The sequence below is a fragment of the Fulmarus glacialis genome, unplaced genomic scaffold, assembly GCF_000690835.1.
Source record: "Fulmarus glacialis isolate BGI_N327 unplaced genomic scaffold, ASM69083v1 scaffold48028, whole genome shotgun sequence".
Taxonomy (NCBI): Eukaryota; Metazoa; Chordata; class Aves; order Procellariiformes; family Procellariidae; genus Fulmarus; species Fulmarus glacialis.
This window is the reverse complement of record NW_009228709.1, coordinates 20,640-43,502: the sequence shown is the minus strand read 5'-3', so window position 1 is coordinate 43,502 and position 22,863 is coordinate 20,640. Positions and strand designations below refer to the sequence as shown.

At 41.4% G+C, this 22,863-nt stretch overlaps 1 protein-coding gene across 1 annotated transcript; it reads left to right on the top strand.

Moving 5' to 3' along the window:
- The first annotated feature begins 3,002 nt into the window (after nt 1-3,002).
- Nucleotides 3,003-20,539, top strand: COLEC12 (collectin sub-family member 12). The gene is made up of 8 exons (XM_009583544.1): nt 3,003-3,207; nt 10,033-10,131; nt 12,659-13,705; nt 15,116-15,604; nt 16,048-16,184; nt 16,967-17,076; nt 18,795-18,940; nt 20,213-20,539. The coding sequence occupies exons 1-8, from the start codon at nt 3,003-3,005 to the stop codon at nt 20,230-20,232; spliced, it is 2,253 nt and encodes a 750-aa protein (XP_009581839.1). The 3' UTR covers nt 20,233-20,539.
- Nucleotides 20,540-22,863: the final 2,324 nt, after the last annotated feature.

Here is a 22,863-nt window from a genome sequence, read left to right as displayed (position 1 = left end):
ATGAATCTTCCAGATCTTTTCTTCAAGGTACCTCTATCTGTAGTAATTTTTATACGGTTAGTAAACTAGAAAGTCAGCTGTTACTAGCAACAGAGTTAAGAGCTATGTATTTGCAATAAAGAGTAAATTTAATAGCTCTGAAAGACTTTACTGTGTCCATCTCTAGGCAAAGGAGAACAAAAGAGCCTGTTAGAGCTCCGTGGCTTTGTACTCCAGCCCTGGACCTGGGGCACATTAGATGAGGGGTTCGATGGCAGTCAGGTGCAGTTTTAAGCTGACAGGCAGAAAGCTCCAGCAAGCAATGCAATACACAGTTCCAGCCCAGCTTAGTTAATGGAATCACTCCTGCCTGTATGATCACTTTAGTATGCTGTGTTTATGTTATCGATACCAACAGTGCTGGACTGTTAAAGCATGGAAAGGTCTGGCTTTTGTTGGGGTGCTGCTCTGATGTCAGTTTGAAATATGCTGAAAGTAAAAGTTCCGAAAAGCCAAAGTGCTGTTTTATTGAACCACCGATAGAGAGGACTGAGACAAGTGAAACAAGATCCTTATGAAGCACTGGAACATACATGATGCTAAATGCTGAACTGCAATACATCCAGTGACATCAGCAAAGTTTCAGCTCATTACACTACACAGGAAGCTGGAGTACGGTGACAGAAAGCAGGTCATGTCATAAAATGAGTAATCTTAATATGAGACTGTAATCAAGTGAAACTTTTCTATGTGCAGTTGCTGTCAAAGGTTTTGTTTTTATTTCTGCCTTTCTCTGTGCTTTGTACCTCTGCAGTCTATCCGTCTTCCCAGTTATGGATCTGGTCCTGCTTCCATTAACATTGAAATAGGGAGGATCAAGCTTTCTGTTATCTGTGTATTTAGAAGGTGAATGCGATGTGCTTTGTGCCCCAAGCTTCTCGTGTTTTTTGATATGTGGGATGCTCAAAGACTTACAGGATTGGAATCTGAATTTTAAACCCTTTGGAGGAGGGACCTTGCATTCAGCGCACAGGAGCTCAATGAGCCCATTAGTACCAGCTAACAGCAGCAAAATGGTGCTCCAGACACCACAAGTTCCCACAGTGAAATAATTTCAGCCTCTGAATACCTACTGCAAACCCTTTGAAAACTGCACTTTCCCTCTCCAGCTTTTTCAGCAAGCAGAGCTTCCCCACTAGCAAACTCCTTGAGACTGTTGACCAAAGAAAACCAGCCCACACATCAGGATCCATAAACAAACCTAGCTATTGAATTATGGACCCTTCACCTTTTCTGTTGTGGTGCAGGAGTTACCAGCCTTCCAAATCCAAGTCACCAATAAACGGGCTATGCAACTGCCCGTCTCTGTGCCAGCTCCCTTCCTTCCCACCTGGACAGGCAGGAGAGAAGCCTTTCCCCTCTGGAGTTTCTCTTCTCGGGTTTATGCTTACAAGTCTTTGTCTTATTTTCCCCTAACGTTCCTGTTCCTGAAAAAAGAACCAGACTCCCAACTGATCTTATGCCTAGACCCCAAGGAACCCAAATCTACGACATCGCTTTTATCACATGGCAACAGAACGTGACATCACAGCTGAAAAGTGTAGAAAAAACATGTGATGACATAACGTGGAAAGTGGGCTGACCTCCGAGAGATGCATTTCTGCCTTAGCCACGGCTAGTGTATGTGCAGAGGGAATTGAGGAAAATGCCTTGTCAAATAAACTTTGTATAAATCCTCCTCCTGAATTGCTCCAATAGGGTAATCCCTCCTTCAAGTACCCTGGGCTTAAGGAAGTCACTGGAAACTGCTGTTCTTTGAGAGAGCAATACAGTTGACTTAGCTTGATATGTCGGTCACCCGACCCCCGTGAACCCAGGGGAAGTGGCCCATGCTTTTCTCTTAAAAAATGAAAAATAAAAAACCACTCTGCAGAAGGTCATGAGTTGGGAAAAGTAAAATCAGCTGTGGGTTAGGCCTCAGGGGAAATATAACTTACTCATAAAAAGCTACGGAGCAAGTTTTGATTAGTTAAGTAATCTGGTACATAGAATTTATTAGAGCTTAAAGCTTTCCTATGGGAATCCCCTAATAGTACACAAATAGAGTAAAATAGCAAAGAAATGCATTTTCTGACAGACCCAGAAAGCTACATTAATCCTGGCCTGCTTAATGCACATCGGAAGGAGGGATAAATCCCACCCATTCGTTCCAGCACAGTGGTCCAGTTTTCATGTTTTTACACGTTTGTGTTTCTGATTAATTTCTTGGCAACTTAATCAATGCTTCCAACACTCTTGAGCTGTTCCTGAGGAGCACGTAGAGAAAAGAGGAATATCGCTTCCCTAATAGACTCAAAGATATCAAACCATTCTGCAAAAAGCTCAAATATAAAATAGTAAAGGCCTGTTTTCCCTCATCAGCTTGAGGGCCTTTTTCTTAAACTTGTCCACAAGGGGAAATTCACCAGCATTTTTCTGTTGGTATAGATGTACCGCTAGCTTTACCAGTATAGCACCCCTTCTCTTCTGTGGAAATAGTATTCTCCAAACCCCCCAAAATAAGAAAAAAAGTCAGTCTCATTATGGAAGGAAAGTATTCATATGGTAACCATTTGTGATAATGGTTACAAAGCGGGACCAGTACTCGTACCAGGTTTTCACAATGCTATTTTATTTCTGTCTTTTCCTTCTGCTGGAGCATTTACTGTCTCCTATTGCCCCTGTAGGGAGACTGAATGCTAAGAAAGAGCTGCTGCGGCGTGATGCCTGACAGAGGAGATGCTAATAAACATTTGACTTCCAAAGCTCGCCATAGTCTTCTTAGCACAATCGGAAAATAGTCCTGTCTCTCAGGAAAGCCACAGGTTTTTCAGCGAAGCAGAACCTACTTCTGTTCCACATGCTAAAATCACAAAGCGACTGTATCACTAAGCTGATGCTTTAACCTGGAGGCTATCCTGGCAGAATAGGCAGATAGGCACCCATACATCATCTGCTTACATAAATAATTTGTTCTTTAGAAAATGGAGGAGAGGAAATGGGGAGATAAAACCAGCAATGCATTCTTTGCCATTATTTTAAAATTCTTAAAATCTTCTTTTGCAGGTATTCAGGAGGGGACTCAATGTACCAAATGTAAAAATAACTGGGCACTGAAGTTTTCCATCATCTTATTATATATTTTATGTGCCCTGTTAACAATCACAGTAGCCATTCTGGGATACAAAGGTATGTATGCATCGAGCCCAACATTTCACTTTCAGCCGAGCATCCAAGCGCATTTCCACATATTAGATAGACAGGCAATTTATCACATTTCACCTTAAATATCAATACCTTGGCAATGTTTGCTTTTTGAACACACATAACAACAAACTGCTACCCTAGATTTTCACTTTCAAACAATTATGAAGTTTTGAAACTAGATTAGACATTTGAAAGAAAAGAAAAAAGTTAGAACAAAATTATCATTCTTCCACTATGAAGGAATACTAACTGGAAGACTCAAAGCTCTGTAACATGTGCTATACCTTGATTTCACTGAGCTCTTTTACATATATCGCACCTTTCCAGAATAAATGTCCTTCTTAATGGGAGAGCCAGGAATAGTCTTATTAATATAATATTTAACACAGGAATAAACTGTAGGATCAATATTACTTTGAAATTTCTGGAAGAAAGATTGAACCAGGAGGTGCCAATGTATTGGCAATTATTCTGATGAACAAAGACACTTAGATGCTTTTGACAGTAATTTCTGTCAAAGATTCTAGCAGTTGGGCAATCCAGTAATGGAGAAAATTTCATTTGTATAAGTCATCGGTAGGGCACATTGGAAAGCACAGCTTAAAATTCCCATACGTCCTCAGCACTAATTAACTGTAGCCACTTAGACTACATTCTTATGAATGTATTGATAAATGTCTGCTTGTTGTGCAGTCACAGCTATAGTAAGTTAAATAAATAGGACATGAGTTTCCGGTAAGAAAAAGAAAGTGAGTAACATCATTGTGAGTATGGACAGGACATCGCAGCATGTTGTGGAGAAAACCAAGCTAGCTTTAAAATAGCTGCTTGAGTATGGCTCTGAGAGTAGTTTCAAAGCCCCTCCAAGAAGCTGGGTAAATATTCATGTGATTAGCATGCAGTGCGTCCTGTGCCGCCAACAGCTGCGCTCGTAGCAGAGCTGACATCACCTCTGGGCCTTTGCCAGCGAAAGAAAAGGAAATTGTAGAAATAGAAGGGGATAAATACTTATTTAAGAGGATTTGGTACAGTTTTGAGTGGGAAGAAAATTAAAACTGCTTGGTTTATATGGAAGATGTAGCCAGGGAGATGAGAGAATGTGAAGGACAGATAGAGACACATAGGTATTCCTTTTTCATGATAAAGCAGACGGAATGTGGCAAATTAAAATCAAATGTAAGGAAATGCAGTACATATATAATTGGTCAGACATTCTCCAGAAGAATGTGTAACTGGTCTCTGGAAGTCAGATTCTGAGGAAAAAAAAACTTTCCAGGATTCAAAAACTTGTTCTTGATCTATAAAGATCTTTTGGTTATATGGACTAGGGGAGGACAAACTTAGGCCTTTTCCAGATATAAATCTGCAGAGATCTGCTTACAGATCCTTCCGGGCTATAACCCAGCCACTAAACACCTGGGATTTAGCAGAATTTTCCTCAAGAGAGTTTTATACAGGCTGTCAGTTCTGGGGCTCACCAGAAGACTCAGACCTCACTTGGCATCAGGAACAGCATATCAAGCGGAGGGACCATTGCTCTATATCTTGCTTTGGCAAATGTTTGTTCATGTGTGTGTAGGAAGCAATAGCAATAAGGAAACTGTCGAAAAGGTCTCTTTGGGAGAGGGAGTTTCTCCTCCTTGTTTCAATCCACAGTTTTCAAGCTTCTTTCTCCATGGGGGCCTCTACCACCGTCTTTTCCCCAGGCTTTGCTCTCCTCTTGAGGCCCCATCTTTGCTATGCTCATTTCTAAACCTCCTTCTTGTACTGAATAGTCATTGGTGCCTGACCGGGGACTAATCTTTCTGTCATACCAGTACCAAGCCACATCTATCCAGGGCAAGGACAAAAGAATTTCCTCTCCCACAAAAAAAAATGGGGAAAAGATTATAGAAAGGTAGATAACGCACATCTTGCTCACAGACCTTAAGACATCTTGGTGACCACTGCTCCACCGCTCACCGAGTTGGTGACTGCTCCACCTGAATGCCAAGGGAAAAAGGCATACGCTGGAGAAAACTCATGTTTAGTCCAAAGTATCCCTTCTGTAATGCCAACCAGCAAATGGTCATATGTCAGGCATTAATTTTGCCCTTTGTACCTGCAGCTTAAGAGCTTCGTCTCCACAGTGCCTAAGTGCTAATTTGCAGGGAAAACATGAGTTAGACAAAACCCCAGCTGACAGTACATATTCAAAGGAATTATTGCAATATTTTTGATCATTGGGAAGGAATTAAGCCTTAAAGGAAGAACAAACTCAAAATAAAATTTTATAGAGCTCTTGAACTCTCCTCTCTGCATCAGAGTTTGGCTTGTCTTTTTTATTGCAATATTACACTGAAAGAAGGAATTCTGCTGGCATCAGGGATTCTTTCAGTCTCTTAGCTAAGTTTCCATTAAATTTGCCTCCCACACTTATGTTTATAAAGCCCAAAACTACTTTTAAAACTTTCATTTCCTACGTGGTATTTAGATATCCTTTGTGATTTAAAACGTTAAAACTACTAATCAGTGGATTAAATATGGCAGGCAAAAAAATTACTCAATGGGAGGCAAAGTCAGCATAGAACAAACCTCCGAACTGGGGGTAAAAATTACATAGTAGGTTGGAGAAACCTGAAACCAAAACATGAATTAAACATCAAGGTCATTAAGGAATAACAAGCTGAGTTTACTATTAGTTTGCTTTGGGAAGACATATTAAATTATTGTTAAAAACATTAATAAAGTAATCTGTAATTTTTTACGCATACTTTCTTAAATTAAATGCAAAATACAAAGTTATAATTTTTCTGGCACCAGCCAGTGTCAGATTAGCCTATTGAAGGTGAATGATCTTCCTGTGACTCACTCCAGTGAGGGAAGCTAGCATGTTCTTGGCTTGAATTTCTGGTAGTTCTGAATTCTCTGGTCAGTCCTTGTTTTTAAGTTTCTTGATTGATGCCCACCGTGACTTTCATCTACTTCTTTTATCTGTCTCCCAGACAGAGTTTGCCTGCCATTACCTAGGGACAACACATCCCGGTGAGATGGCACATTTTGCCCCTGCTTCTGAAATAGTGGCTCACATGCAGACAGTCCTCACTGCTCCGGTCAGCAACTACTTGAAATTTTGGCTTCTTTTTACCACATTTTCCACAGTCACCTTGTCAGAAAGTGAGATGACAATGTAGAGAGATCTGACCAAGCTGAGAATTAAGGTGAAGCTATCCAAAAGCAAGCTTAAGGCATAGACAGACTTGGCATTTTTGAGAGCAGCAGACTGTTGGGAGCAGCAGAGTGGCTTTCATAAGGGATATTATGGCTGGTCTGCCTGGTTTGCCTTTGCCTTTTTCTGGAGAAGATGGGAATTGGCTGTTCAAGCCCAGGGCACTCCCCAGAGGTTGACTTCCACTCCTGAGGGCGCTCCACATGCTCACCTACCACTGAAGGCTTCATCGAGAGATGGTGGTGGGAGCTACTGCCAAGGGAAGGAACAACATTCCCAATAATAGGGCATCCGTCCATATGACCCCTTTTGACAGCAAGAGCAACAAAACCTACTTTGGCCACGACACTGTACTCGTTCTCCATAGAGTTCATCCTTTTCACTTGCAGGGCAGTAGCAAGAAAGTAAATAAGCTACAACTTGTTTGGGGAAGGAGTTTGGGCAGAAGATCGAGTCCAGGCCCACAATTTGTTTGACCATGGAGGCTAAGATCCTGCCCCTGTACAAAGCAAATATATGCATTGGTTTGTCTATGGGATGACAAAATTCAGCTTAGCCTGCATCACTGGGAATCCTTGAGCTAACCCTGCAGTTCACCTTTGCAGAGACCTCTACTGTTTCTGCTGCTGGAACTGGGTGGTTTGAACTTGGCTCTGGTCTCTCTCCTCTACACTTCACACGACAGGACTGACTTGCCCTCTGAGGGGAAACAGAATTAAAACAAAGGAAATGGTTTGCCTGATATAGCTAATTCTGCATTTCGTATCAGTTAATCTGGGTAAGTCATCGCCAGTTTAGTGTCAAATAGACAAAAATCAATACCTTGTGTATTTGAAAGCAGCCTTCTCTTTCCAGCCTCTCTAAATCAGCATCTTCCAGCTAAGTGTTGTGTCGGCCCTCCCGATCCAGGCCTGCTGTCTGGCATCCAGTTACACGCTAGAATTAAAAGCTATTACTCTCTGTCGGAGACAAGCTGCTGGGGACTGAAAGACCTTTTAACAGTGCTCATTAGCGATCTTTCAGACACAGTCCAGACATGGTCTTCCCCACATATCATGGCCAATTGTCAATAATACCAGTAAGGCTTCTGATTAAAGTCCTGCTGCCACAAATTTTTGGGGGTGTTCCACACAAAGAATGTCCATAGCTACAGACCAGCTTTGGTGTTTTTAGCGTGGCGTGGGTTTTTTTTTTACTTTCGGCAATGAAAATACCATACGCTATTGTATCTTTAGTTCCATCCAATCTCATCTAACTGCCAGTACAGGCTGCTACATATTGATAGGATTTCTACTATCTTCATTTGCTTTGGACTCTTCAGGGGAATATTTTAACCCAAGTTTCCAGTGTTAGATTTCATTCAACCATGAAAACATTCTTGTTGTTATAGGACAGTATAAAATCTCAGTTCTAGAAACTTCGGATCTGAAGTACGAGCAGGTATTCATTTGAACAGCAAAAAGAAGAAACTACACTTTCCTTTCAATATTGATAATATATATTCATTTGCAAACTCCAAGTGTATTGCATAACTGGAGAAAACAGGTGAATATTACACTAAATCTGAATGAACAAGACCCATAGGTGATGTTGACATTGCTAGTCAAGGCACAGGTCCAGCAGAAACACTTGGAGTAGGCCTGCTTTTTAAATCCAGATGCTTTCACGAGGTCCTCTCTGAGTGCCCAGAGTGAGCCATGTCCTTCACAGAGACTATCCATAAACAAAGCAGAACAGCACAAACTGAGCAAGGAGCTGCCTAGAGCTAGCCAGAAGTAAAAGCCAAGTATGGTCCCCACGCTCACTGCATGTGATGCATAGGTGTATACATGCATCAGTGGAGTATCAGAAGTAACTGAAGGACCTTTGCTGATCTGGGCTCCAGCCTGGAAGACAGTTGGGCAGGACAAACAAAGAATCAACTCTGGCTTTGTTTAGGAAAAATGGCATACAGCATTTTGACAAGTAACTTTAATGGGCAGAAGAACCAGTGAAAAATTAGTGCTATATTGGGGGGAAAAATGCTTTCTAAAGCAGAAGGTATTGAGCAATGGTCCCCCTGAAAAAGCAAAGCCATTATTGTAGCTTGGATCTGGTGTTTAGCAAGCAATCTGCCATCATCTCAAATACAGAAAGCCACACTCTGACTCTATCTTTGCACACACAGTAGAGTCTCTGCTTGTTAGCAGTATAGAAACTTTTTCTCTGTTGTAACTCCATTCACCTCTGTGCAGTTGCACCAGAGATAATCTTGGTCTGCTTTTTCTCCTGTTGGTTTTGGGTAAGCAATAAAAGCCTGCTGTGTACCTGTGGTACCCAGAGTCAGAAAAACAAGGGCAAAAGTTAATAAAAGTTAATAAAAGGAGCACTTGGTGGACTACACTTTAAAGGTCTGGGATTCTTGTGGTTGCTCATGAGCAGCAAAAGATCCCCTAAATTTCCACTTCTAGTAAAAAACAAATCTTTACATAGCAATAACTTCTATTGTTGAAGGCGATTTCCTAGCTGCAGATTATCTCACAGATTGAAAGAGTTAGCGGTACCCGCTATCCCACACAGGTTTACAGAATTGGCTTCACTATCTCAAGACATGGGAAGCACCTTACTTCTTCCATTTGAAAGAGGGAGCTGGCACAATAACTCGTGTAGCCTCTCCCAGGATTGGTTCAGATCCATTCTGCTCCCAGTGTAGCAAAAGGGCTAAATAATCTCATGATGAGAAGAAATTTCTGCCCCTGGTTGTGGCTTGAATGCAAAAGCCTATTAGACAAGGTTTGATGTGGAAGCTGAAGGCTGCCTTTAACCTTGCAAGCATTTCACATTTTTGCCACTGGAAGCCACCCCGGGCTCTTTATTTGTTGCTCTGCTTTTTCCGTTTCCATATCAATTCCATCAAATAATCAGATTGTCTCAGTGACAAGAAAATGACTCAGACATTACAAAATAAAGAGCACATCAGCCATAAATTTGCACTTGCTGAATGACCATCCTTTCAATCTTAATGAGGCAGAATGGTTTCAAAACTGTTTTGAGTGATCTGTACCATTATCAAGATGTTTAAAAGTTGATCCCCAAAACATTTAGTAATTGCATCTTCAAACTGTTATCTCAGTCCAAGGTTTGCTATCCAGGTGGCAATTTTTAATCATTAAAAGGCACATGAAAAAAAAAATGTTCTTTTTAAGGAGAAATGGCTCATCGCAAAATAAAAGGAAGTCTTCTCTCATGCGTCTGAGCCTTTAGCAATCAGTCTGCCTTTGCCACACAGCACTGTGCTTGGAGCATGGAAATATTGTTAAAAGAACTTGGTTCATGAGGAAAACCCACAAAGAGGGATTTCCTCATTCAGGAGAGAGATTGCTTATGAGCAAAAAAATGTTTGGGGACTGTTGGCAGACTGAAGAACTGGAAGAATGCTGGGTCCCACCAACATTTCACAGAGCAACAGCAGAGTGTAGTGGCAAGCAAGGCAATTTTAAGGTGGTTTCTTTTTTTGTTTGATGGTAGTGATGGTTTTTTGGTTTGCTTTATTGTTTACTAGACTTTTTTCATAACTTCACTTTTCTTCTTTCCATAACATAGTGTTCTCTTTCCCCTAGTTGTAGAAAAAATGGACAATGTGACAGGTGGCCTGGAAACGTCCCACAGAAGATACACAGAAAAGCTCACAGAGGTGGAGAGTGGTCTGAAGAAATTAGGTAATCTACACACAAGCAAAGCCCCTTTTTATTATGGCTTTGGGGTGTTCTCCTGGCAGATAGCAGCAGGAAATTTGTCTGAAAAATCTCTGGCTATGACAAGATACAGCACTTCTATTCCAATTTCTTAAGTACTTGGGAAAGCACTTAAAAATAGTTAAGATCAGCTCTACTTAGGACAGCATTTTAAGCATACTTCAATATTTACAGTTCCCACTGAAGTTACTCTGAAATCATTTATACTAAAATAAACAGACACTTAAATGTTGTCCTCAGGAGAGAGTCTTCTTTGAGGTAGAGATGTAAAACATAGCAGAAGCTGTTCCACAGCACAAAAGATTCTACATAAAATGAAAATCTGTCACCCACTCATCTTAATGCTGTTTTAGAAATTAAGATTCAAAACTGAAGGCCATTTTAAGGGGTGCACAAATAATCAGCTGATTAAAATTTTTACGTCTGAGGCAAGTTGATTACTTCCATAAAATGTTTCTTAATCATCTCAGGGAATACAGGACACAAGGTTGTTATGAGTTCAGATCTCCCAAGTGCTATCACAGTTCTCAATTTGCAGGAAGATGGAAAAAGATCATGGATAAGGATTCTACTCACTAAGTGCACATTTCTACCTTTCTTCCTTGTCTGGAAAGGAAGCAGAGCTGTTTATTATCAATTTATATATACATAGACTTATAGTTTATAGAATTAGTTTTTATATAAATATTAATATACACATAAATGCATGTGCTTCTTGAAATAAATTTTGTTTAGCTTCATAAACCATATATCAAGACGTATATTTCTAGGAAAAATTACTTGCTTGCAGCTTGATCATAAATGTTTACAACTTTTCCCCCTCAAAAAATAGCTGGATTCTGAAGTATTTGCACACCGCATTTAGTTCAAAGACATGGGGTAATTCAGTGGCTTGTACTTTTACTGATACATATGCAGAAGTAAATGTTACACCTTAAAGTACATGCAACCTTTTCGGTTATATTTGCGTTATTATATTATGATGATTAAATTTTCACAACTTGGAGCACCTTTGATTCATTCATGCCCATGCACTTTTACACGCTGCTGGATGGATGGCCAGTGACGTGCTCAGGACCATCAGTTCCCATTTAAGTGGACTTGCCATGGAGGAAGTTAAAAAAGTTATGGGGCAATGCGTGTGGGAATCATAAAGGTAAGAGGACTGCTGTAGGGCCAGAAGGATAACAGCACGTGGTGAATGAAAGAAGGCCTTCAGGGACTAGCTGTATGTGGACCTGGCAGTTGTCAGCGCTGTGTGAGGAACACAATATAATTTGAGCTATAACCGAGAGGTAAACATAGAGTCAGAGCTGAGAAGATCCTGAAGTGAGACAAGTGGCAGGGAGCGGAACTGTGCTCGGGAAGATGTCCATCCAGGAAAGACTTTGTAAACACTTCAGTCTCACAAGCCACCATTTGATGTTCGCCATCATGACTCATTCAGACACCCCAGAAGAAAGCTCCAACACAGCTGTATTCACTGTAGTTTATGAAAACCATTCTGCCCTCTCTTGGAGTCATCTGAAATGATGGACTTCAGACTGCATAATTCATAAATATAGCTACACTTAGATGAGGACAAAAATATAGGGACTGTGTGTAGGAGGGGGAAGTGATTGAGGTCAAGAAAGGGAATCTTCCCTGAAAGTGAGTGTTGACTGCTTATTTCCTTGGTTTCTATGTCCTTGCTGATGAGCTGTGCAGCCTCAAATGCTTAATGGCAAGCTCCCAGAGGTATACTGTAGGGCAGCATAAGCAAGAGCAGAGATGCTCCTCTAAGATTAAAGGTTTTGCCTTCCTGCAACTCAGAACATGAGGAAACAATAACAGCAAAATAAATGTCATTAAAAGTATGTCATGTAGTAGTATGTTAGAGAGAAAAACAGAAATACATCATATCCTGTCATATCTGGAGTAGCCTGCTGGCAAAGCTTTTGTCTCTAACCCAGATTGTTTTAAAATAGGTATTAGAACTTTTTTAAAACAAAACCCAAGATTTTGAAAAATGAAACGATATGTACTAAATCACTAATGGAGATATTCCACCTGCCAGGAAAAGGAGGAAGAAAATATGAATAGCTAAAATGTACCTCTGAGCTTTCAGCAATATCCAGTTGTAACTTAAAAACATAAACCTACTGATACCTCTTTAATATTTTGAATTCTGTCTACCATTCAGTTTTCATTGAGAATACAAGCATTACTTGACTGCGTACATTCATCAGTTTCTAACAGTAGTTTTTCCTGTATATGACAACAGAATCACCATTTTGTTCTCCTCAGAAAGACACAAGGCCTTCATCTCTTTGATTTTTTCTCTGTCTAGTGGCCAACTTTCCTTAGTGGTTTCTTTTTTCTGGAATAGATAGCATAGAAGTTCTACTGACAGAACATTTTGACAGCCTGTACTTAAAATAGACTGTGCTTTTTTATATCATGTTTTAAAAAACTCATCCTAAAGCCTTTCAATTTTTTTCCTGTACAACAGATGACCAAGCTGGACAAAAAGCCATGAATACTAACACTGAACTGTCTAGCTTCAGATCTGACATTCTGGCTCTTCGTCAGCAGCTTCATGACATTGCGGAGAAAACTACCAGAAACAAAGATACACTGGAGAAGCTACAAGAGTCTGGAAATGTATTAGATGATAGACAGAGTCAAATGAGAAGTGCCTTAGATAGTAACTCTTTCATGATCATCAGTGTCAATAAGACTCTTCAGGCATATACTGGCTATATCAACAATCTTCAACAAGACACAAGTAATATTCAAACAAACTTGCAAAACCAAGTGCATTCTCATAATGTGGTCATCATGAACCTGAACAACTTAAACCTGACACAAATCCAGCAAAGAAATCTTATCAGTGTACTGCAGAAGTCAATGGAAGATACAAGCTTAGCTATTCTAAGAATCAAGAATGACTTTCAAAATCTGCAGCAGGTTGTCCTTCAAGCCCGGAAGGACACTGACTGGCTTAAGGAGAAAGTACAAAATTTACAGACTTTGGCCGCCAACAACTCAGCATTGGCAAAAGCTAACAATGATACACTTGAAGACATGAACAATCAGCTCAGCTCCTTCAGTGGGCAAATGGAGAATATCACCACAATTGCCCAAGCCAATGAACAAAATCTAAAGGATCTCCAGGAACAGCATAAAGAATATGAAAACAGAACTTCTGCCAAATTCAACCAGCTAGAAGAGAGGTTCCAGGTCTTCGAAACCGATATAGTCAACATCATTAGCAACATCAGCTACACTGCTCATCATCTACGGACACTAACTAGCAATCTCAATGAGGTCAGGACAACTTGTACAGACACCTTAAGTAAACATTCAGATGAGCTGATTTTTATGAACAGCACATTAGCCAATATTCGCTTAGACTCTGCATCTCTTAAGACGCAACAGGATTTGATGAGGTCAAGGTTAGATGTTGAAGTTGCCAATTTGTCAGTAATCATGGAAGAAATGAAGCTGGTAGATTCCAAACATGGCCAGCTCATCAAGAACTTCACTATCCTACAAGGTATGCAGCTTCTCTAATGATGCCCATAATGGTCTATGCTGAATTCCTGCTTGCATTACTTCTTTAGTTCTGTAGAAGTTAGTTAGTGCATGCTGGTATACAGTTTTCCATTATCTAATCCTAAACTTTGGAAATGTATATGTAGCTTGAATAGTCCTTACTAATTTTTCTGTGCCTTCTCTACATACCTAGAATGGGATGTTATGAAAAAAGGTTCTGACTTAGCAAAATTTTATTCTGACTGACTGACTGACTGGATCTGCTTTTGATTTAGTTTCTAAAATAAGCTAGTGAAGGTGTGGAACCTCAAGAAACCAATCCCTGCTAAGGAGGAAATGGCTAAAAAATATACGTTGGACTATTCCCAGAAAGGTCCACCCTTACTGAAAAACAAGTTGCTATTTCACTTTAAGCCAGTTGTTAGTCTGCCAGAAAACATCCTACTTTGCTTAGTTTTTAATCCCGGGATATTTTATTTTCTCCAGAAATAAATAGCATCAAGTTTAGGAGGTTTCTCCCAGCCAAGTATTATCCCAAATGAAAAGAACACTCATATTTCCAACCTGATGTGAACCAGTCAGGCCTAAAACTCTAATCACAAATATAAATCCATTGCTCCAAATAAACTGAGGCTGAATTAGAGCCAAGATTACATGTCAGTAACCTTAATCTTTCTCCTTTCAACCAGGCCTAAATGACTCCAGTTTAGGAATTTACCTCTGGAGGAATTTAAATGATGTAAATTGGCGGTGGTGGGGGGAGGGTATCGGCAAGGCATTTGCTCATCCATGATCAGAATCCAAAATTATTTTGTGGTTTATTGCTGTCACAATATTGCCGTTTCCTATTGTGCGTATTGTTCTCCTTCCTGTTATAGCTGGCCAGTTAGCAACTAGTACTTCTGGTCCTTCCCACAGTTGCTCTATTGCTCGCTAGCCATCCTTTTGTCTCTTTTTGACAACCCATTATTGACAGAACAGCAAAGAGGGTCCTTGCAGGAGAAAGAGTCCTGTAGTTGAAGAGCGGAGACATGGGGCTAGAAGGAAAAGGGAGCGTAGCAGAGCGAGGGAACGGCAGCATCAACACGCAGGACCGCGTGCATCAAAAGCACGGAGTGTGTCTTGCAGGGACTGGTGCCTCGGCTGGTCACCTGGGGCATGGTGTCACTGTCCAGCTCACAGGACAAGGTGTATCAGCTTATTTTCTTCCACATCCTGTATTTCATGGTATATAGTGCCTGAGAAGCAGATGTACTTTTACAAGCACTGGTCGAAGCAGCTGTTAGCCCGGTTTTCACAGTGCTGAATATCCAGTGCTGCTGGTCTGAGATATATTAAACAAAGACCCCACGTGGGTTTTTTGTTTTGTTTTCTGTCCGTATCCCCACTTTGTATGCTTACATTGTTTCAGGCCCTCCTGGTCCAAGGGGACCTAAAGGTGACAGAGGCCCTCAAGGTCCTCTTGGCCCCGCTGGCCTAAAAGGACAAAAAGGAGAGAAAGGAGAGCCCGGACCACCAGGACCTGCAGGTGAAAAGGGCCCACCTGGGCCAACTGGGCCACCAGGAGAAAAAGGAGGGAAAGGTTCAAGAGGATCGCCTGGCTCCAAAGGTCAGAGAGGTTCTCCTGGCAAGACGGGACTGCCTGGACCAAGCGGAGACCCGGGGCCACCAGGTCCACAAGGCAAAGATGGTCCACCTGGGCCACAAGGCCCACCAGGATTTCAAGGCCTGCAAGGAACTGTGGGAGAGCCAGGGGTACCAGGACCTCGAGGACTACCTGGGCTACCTGGAGTCCCTGGGCTGCCTGGTCCAAAGGGCCCACCTGGCCCACCAGGGCCGCCTGGTCCAGGGATGCCAATGGCACTACAAAGTGAACCTACGTCAGTGCCCGAGGCTAACGGTAAGCTGTCAACACATCACGTGCATCTTGTACTGAGGTACAAATATGTGTAGCGGAGGGTGCTCACCACTTAGTTACTGGTTCAAATAACCTCTGCTACTTTAGACTAAATCTCTGGGATTTATCATAAAGAGCCCTGTTAAGTGAAGCCATACCTGTTGGTCTTTCCTCTGATGACCTGATTTAAGTTAATGTTTACGGCTAAAGAAAAGGCGGCAGTAGTATGAGTAATAAATAATCCCCTTGACCACACAGTTTAGCCTTGATTTCACAGAGTCAGGGTCCTAATAAGTAAATTCCCAAACTGTACGTAAGTACTTTAGGTGGCAGTATGCTATAGATGAGTATGGGATCCTCCACTAATTATTGGCCCTATGCAGAAAGTTACCGCTGACCCGTTGAGTTATCAGTAACTGGCTTAACACAAAAAATTCACATCACAGGTTGTTCACCTCATTGGAAGAACTATACAGAAAAATGCTACTACTTTTCAATTGAAAGAGAAATTTTTGAAGAGGCAAAGTTATTCTGTGAAGAGAAGGCGTCACGCTTGGTTATCATAAACAACAAAGAGGAGCAGGTAATTACCTTCTCTTTCTGTTTTTCAAGGAGAAAGTTTGAAGTTATTTAACATGTGGAAGCCACAAGGCAAGTGTGAAGCTGAGAGCATCGTGACTTCATATAGTGAAGTAGACACAGTGATTGACTCCAGTTAGCATTTTGCCCACCCTCTGGCTGCTCAGTAGCTTCTGCACATGCAGAAGGGCAGTGTGAGCAGAGCTGGTCTGAGGAGGGGCACAGAGGGGGGCACAGAGCAGCCAGAAAGCCTGGTGAGAATTGTAGGAGTTTTGAACCTTTAAAGATGGAGTCCATTATGCCTTGCATATTATCAAAAATGTATTTTGTGCAGTGGTGGATATAATTTAATTTTAAATTGTCTGATTTAATACATGCAGCCTAAGACTACTGTGACCCAAAAATATTTTTAATCTAACTATAAATCTAGCTATACTTTTACTACTGTTCAACATAATTATTTGGTGGCTGCAGAGCTGTGGGAATGTCAAGATACAACTGCTTACTCTTTGGGGTTTTTTCAGTTTGTATCTGTAAGACGTTGGCTGTGACTTTACGTCAACCTAATTTTCATGCCTAGCTCTCTACCTCACATGCAAAGACCGCCATGGGTTCTAGTGTGGGAAAGGGGGCACAAGGCCAACTCCTGAAACATATCTTCAGCTTAGAAAAATTTCTCTGGCCCTTCTTATTCTGATAACAAAGATGCTCATGAAACCAGAGTAGCTTATTGGCTCCGAAGACGGTTCTGTTTGTTTGTTATGGACTAAGATCTTTCTTCCACAGCAATGGATAAAAAGGCAGATTTCTGGGAAAGGCAGCTTCTGGATTGGACTAACGGATTCAGAGAAGGAAAATGAATGGAGATGGCTGGATGGATCCTTACCAGTTTACACGTACGTAAATAAAAAACAATGGTGTTTATTTTCTGCAGATGCTACCACTCTTGCTGACACTTCTAAAAGCAGCATCTAGAAATTATCCAATGGATCCAGAGGGTTGTAGATGCCAATGAAATAATTCGTTACTGAGGGTGCTGTTGAACTGGTTTTTTCTCTCTCTCTTCTGCATGCACAAGGCTTTCTTTCCTTGCCAGAAAGAAAACTGAATGTTGAATGAAAGAATCACAGAACTACATAGCACAGTGTTTCTTGCCAAAACATTTGCTCCTGACTTTTATTACAAAGTTGAGATGGAAAGCACAGGCAGTTTTGCTGTCTTGGTTTGAATTTTCCTTATTTGCATTACAACTGGCTATAAATAGAGTGCTCGTTCTGATAAAAAATGACCAGCCTTTAGATAAAGCCCAAATCCAAGTGGAAAGCATTAAACATAAGGAAAATGCATGAAACGAGGGTGTCTAAGCTTTGGCCAGCTGAGAACTGAATTGGCAGCTCTCCAGGAATCCTAGGGCTACACCTAATTTGTCCTAAATGGAACAGATTGCAACCACCCAAATTTTTAATACTGAGGAGTGGACTAAAGAGTTTATAGAGCTGAGCATGCTGTGGTCCAGAAAAACATCCTACAGTCAGTCAGATGTTACAAAATGATTAGCTGTGATCTCATTGGTGTTCATTTTGATGAGAAACATGGAAAAAGTCAGATGTATTTCAAATGAGCCGTAATATTTTTCCCTTTTTCTCCCTCCACATTTTCATCTTTCTTTGTCTTTATGGCAGCACTGTGACCGATTCCCACTTCAGCCACTGCTTTCAATAGGTTTCCACTACACTGTGGTTTTAGGTGCCCTGTTGCAACCTCAGAGCTGTCAGTTACTGATTTTCAAAGTATTTCATTACTTCTGGAAGGCTGTGTGTCCTTCCAGGTGCCTGGTCAGATGCTCTGTGTCAGGCAGGTGTATTTTTCAGCTGAGCATGGACCGTATCAGCCAGTGATCATAAGCTCACTTCAACAACCTGTTTCTTCAGGAAAATAGAGCTTTTAAGTCTCCCGAGGTTGGAAGTGTTTCTCACTTGTTAAACAAAAACAGGATGAGGAAACACTTCTGCAAGCTTTTTACATGCTGCGTTAAGTTTCACCATCAAAGCTAAGGGTCTCAAAAGAGACGTGTATATATACTTCGTACATTCCTTATAAGTCCAAAAATTCACTTCCCATCCAAATAGGGATCTGTAAAACAGATAAATCTTTGCTGTGCCTCCCGAGAGGCCCGCCTCGGTGCGGTCAGAGGGTTGAGCGCCTTTGCAGCGAGCGATGGCAGGGTGCTGCCATCCTGGATAGCACTCGTGAGCCTGCCGGCTCGTCTCAGTCCCACCTGCCGGCAGGAACACAGTGCACAGGCTTTGCAGGATTGAAGCAATGCACACGGAGCTCGGAGCATTCCCTGTGTATGTGCATGTACATTCAGAAACGAAAATAAAGTTCATCGGTCTAATTTTAGGTCTCTCAGTTTTGGCAGCCCGAGGCTGAATAGATTCCCTTCTCTGTAATACATCTGTTTTCCATTTTCAGCAAGAGTCATGTATTGTTTGTTTCAACGTGTATTTCCCGTTCAGAACAGATCTCATGATGTTTTCGTTAATTTCTTGCGGTGAAAAACTGTCATGTGTGCTGCGTTGTGCAATCCTATCTCTTGCTTTTTGGTTGAAAGAAACTGGAAAACTGGGCAACCTGATAACTGGAGCCACGGGCACGGGCCAGGGGAAGATTGCGCCGGGTTAATCTATGCTGGGCTCTGGAATGACTTCTACTGTGAAGATGTTAACAATTTCATTTGTGAAAAAGACATGGACAAAGGTAAGCAAGGCACTTGGTTTGATTATTTCACCTTATCCCTAGCAGGGCAAATTCAAGTAAATTTTCCACAGCTAGAGGGGAGAAGATCCAGACATAAGCCTAGATGCTATGGCAGTGCCTTTTTGAGGAAGAGGGGGAATCACACTTGGAGCACTTCTACTCAGATCCAGCCCAACATGGACTTTTCTAATACTCTGCACCATGCAGATGCTGGATTTATTGCAATAAATCTTGGGCTCATGTTCTCTTTCACCACAAGAAAAGAGCAGCCTTCAAGCTGGTTGTAGGCATAGCATGCTCTGCATCTTGACCATCCCCTGTAGACTTCAAATGCGCCTAAAATTTCAAGCGTGATTTGGCACGTGTGCTCCATACCCTGGCCACACTGGAAGCTGTTTTTGTAGGCTCAATGGCCACGCAAGGGGGAAAGCTGGCCTTTGGATGGCTCAGAGACCAGCCTTTGAAAACGAAAAGGACTCTGTTTTGAGAGTTTGTGCAACAGGAGGCACTGGGTGACTGCTAAGGAGGTCTTAAAATTCCCACTGCTGCCAGGAGATGTCCCATAGGGCTAAGAGGCTGGATCTACAGGCCATAAGCAACTCATCTGTTGCAGTTGGAGTGAAGGACTCATAAACTGCCAGTGTGGCCAAGCACTCACCCAGGTGATTGCCACGGGGCATCTCTTTCTGGTTCCACAGGCATTTCTCCAATGGCAGAGGGCAGGTCGTTCACATGGCTGCTTAGAGCCCAGCTCCATCATCACAGAGCTAGGTGGTATCTGTGTCCATGGTGGGGCTCTGCCCAAAACATTATCTCCTCCATACAACCTGTTTAAACATTGCTTTGCCAAGGGTGCCTGGCGGCTCCAGTTGCAAACACGTAGGCTGAATTTCAGTGAAGGCAGATGGAAACGTCAGCTAGAGCCAAAATTACATCCCATCTACAAAAATGCCCCCCTAAAACAAAACAAAACAAAGTGCTGAATAAGCTTTGTGTGTGTATAACTCTGTTTGGGTGTCCAGAGTGAAGGACCGTGCAAGTAACAATGTAATTTGCCCTCATTTTCCTACATACATTTGTTATTTTAGGAAAACTTCATGGTTTACAAATATTTATCCTCCAGGACTTACAGGATCTGAATATGAGTCCACTTAAATTTTTAACATACCTTGATCTCTGTAAGATTTCTTTTTGGAAATGCATTTAATCTTTGCAGGCTTTTTACACGATTTTTTTTTTCTCTTTGTTTTTCTTTTTTCTCTTATACTGTAGGGCAAATATTTGGAGTGTAATAGGCTGTGACTTTACAGATACCTACATATTATGGAAATTTACTTAAAGAAGAAGAAAATCCTTGGAGAGAGCAACATTGCCTACCAAAATTGGAAAAAAAAACAAAAGCAAGCACTGAAAACTGGTTTAAATGCATAAAGGAATTCAGCAGCAACTCTTCTCCAGCATCCTGCAATTATTCAAGGCCTTTCAAGCCACAGCATCAGGAAATACCGTTGAACTAATTCTGTTATAGATTTTCTTCCCAACCAGTAACCACGTACATAAGCAACTTGTGCCTTCTGAGAAAAGACATTCTGTCAATCTGAGTAAGACTGTTGGTCACTCATATAGAAAAACATATAAAGCAACTGTGTAAACAGTATGTTTCATTTGCTAAAATCCCAAATGTAGGAAAATTATACAGATACATGAATATATAGATTTTATATAAATATATATATATAGTCCACTCTTATCAATAATATGGAATATACTTTTAAGAGCTTTTAAAACTTTGTATTTTTGTACAAAATATTTGCTTTTTACAATTGTTCTCTTTTTTACTGACTTTTTTTACAAATATAGTGCACAGGGGCCAAAGAAAACAATAAAGGTACTAATAATTCATTAAGGTTTGCTGTCAGGCCTAACTCAGCTATAGAGAAATATTTTTCCAGTTAGAAATATTTGTACTTTCCCAGATGATTTGTTCTGGTTAAATAACTTTTAAAGCAGATTTTAGATAGTGTTTTCCTTATTATATGCAGTCTAGTCTGCATGTGTAACAATTAGGTTGACTAAGGACTAGATACTCTGATTATAGCTCTGATCACAGCCAGTGTTCTGTCGAGGTACTATGCAAAGCCCATGTTAATAAAAGCTTTTCCTTCCTTCCTTCCTGCCTACCTGCCTGCCTGCCTTCCTTCTTTCCTGCCTGTCTGCCTGCCTTTTCTGCCTGCCTGCCTTCTTTTGCCTGCCTTCCTGCCTGCCTACCTTCCTTCTTTCCAGCCTGCCTGCTTTCCTGCCTTCCTGCCTGCCTGTCATCCTGCCTTCCTGCCTTCCTTCTACTCATGAGAAAATGCCACAGAAGTGAACCTCCGAGTTTTTAGAATGATTTTGAAATGTTTTCATTCCTTCTCCCTTCTCGTGAGGAATTCTACCCCAGTAGGCGCTACCCACATTGCAAGTCAAGCCCAGATGAAGGATTTTATGAAAACAGAAACAAAGGAGCTGCACACACTGAAATATGTTTCTTTTTAAGACAGATTTCAAAATTTAGTAAGAAAAACATGCCAAACTCAGAAAAGTCTAATCAACTTGCACTTCTCCAAAGTGCTTTGTAAATCGATCTCTCTGTTTTCTTGGACCAATACTTCTCTCCCAAACAAACTAGAAAATAAAATGTGCTGCAAAACAGAAAGCAGTGTGGCTAATGAGATGATATCATCACCCAGCCAGTTTCCTCTATGGTCCCATGAGCCGTTGTCTAGGCAGCAGTGCCGCTTATCAGGAATTAAAAAGATTAGCAACCAGTTAAAGTTCACTAGCAGAAACCCCGGGTTCAGTTCCCAGTTTTTATATTCTTTGCACGGCCACACGCTATACCACCAAGGAAGTCGTTTTGGCTTCTTGGGAAGGAGAGTTGTTTTCCCTTTGCCTCCTGACCTGCTGTTTACCTTGGCTGAATGCAGATAAGTTTGTTCAAATACTCCAGCTCTGTTGGAAGGAGACAAGATTTTGTACTTCAGATTTTCAAATATTGCTCCTAAGACCAACCAATTAAAGCCTGCTGCTTTCCTACATCCCACACTCCCTCCAGTGTTCATTCGGGGGGGATGGCTTTTTAATTTTAACTATAATTTGCTTAAAGAAAATACACGAAATGTTACATTTGGGAATCTGTCCTGTGGTACGTATTAGACATGAGACAGGAACAACATGAAAATTGCACATTTCGTTAAAAGCGAAAGGTCTGTGTATTACAGCTGCAGAAACCACGTGTCGCCATCTTGGAGGCAGACATTTTGGAGGAGGCATTCTCCAGACATTTTGGATTTCCTGAGACTTTTCTTTTGGCTTTTTCATCAGGTGTTGAATACATGATTCTGCCATACACCCTGTCATGCTGTACCTAGGAGTTGTGTGTAGATACACACTGTAGTGTTTACATATATATTTACACAGTGTGTGTGGAGACAATGTTAAACTGCTATTTTTGGATAACAAGGTACAAAACTATTACTTTGCACACCCAGAGAGCCTCACAAACCCTAGTGAGTGGAGCTTTGCAGAGCCACACTGAGTTAGAAGCACTGGTACCGTTGTTTTGAACGTTGGCTTATTAAGGTGAAACAAGCCCATTCTGAGCATCTGCCATGTTAAATGACATTCTTCCTGCTTTTTACTTGATAGACTTCCGTCCACAAAAGAAGTTCATGAGAAACCTCTGTGTAAGCCCCAGCTGTACCATTTCCTCACCCTGATTACATCCTTCTCTTCCTTCAGCAATAGGAGTGATGGTGCATATCGAGATGAGATGATCCAGGAGTCGTCCAGTGTCCTCCACTCCCTCTAAAGAGGTTTCCTGCGCAGTGGTGATCAGCAGCTATAGCTGCACTTATGCCTGCATAAGGTTACAGAAATGGCAG

Excerpts from the sequence above, each read along its gene's own strand:
- COLEC12 (XM_009583544.1), top strand. The coding sequence starts at position 3,003 with ATGGAGGAGAGGAAATGGGGAGATAAAACCAGCAATGCATTCTTTGCC. Across the intron at positions 3,208-10,032 it reads AGCCATTCTGGGATACAAAG|TTGTAGAAAAAATGGACAAT; the intron begins GTATGTATGCAT and ends TCTTTCCCCTAG. Across the intron at positions 18,941-20,212 it reads TGAAAAAGACATGGACAAAG|GGCAAATATTTGGAGTGTAA; the intron begins GTAAGCAAGGCA and ends CTTATACTGTAG.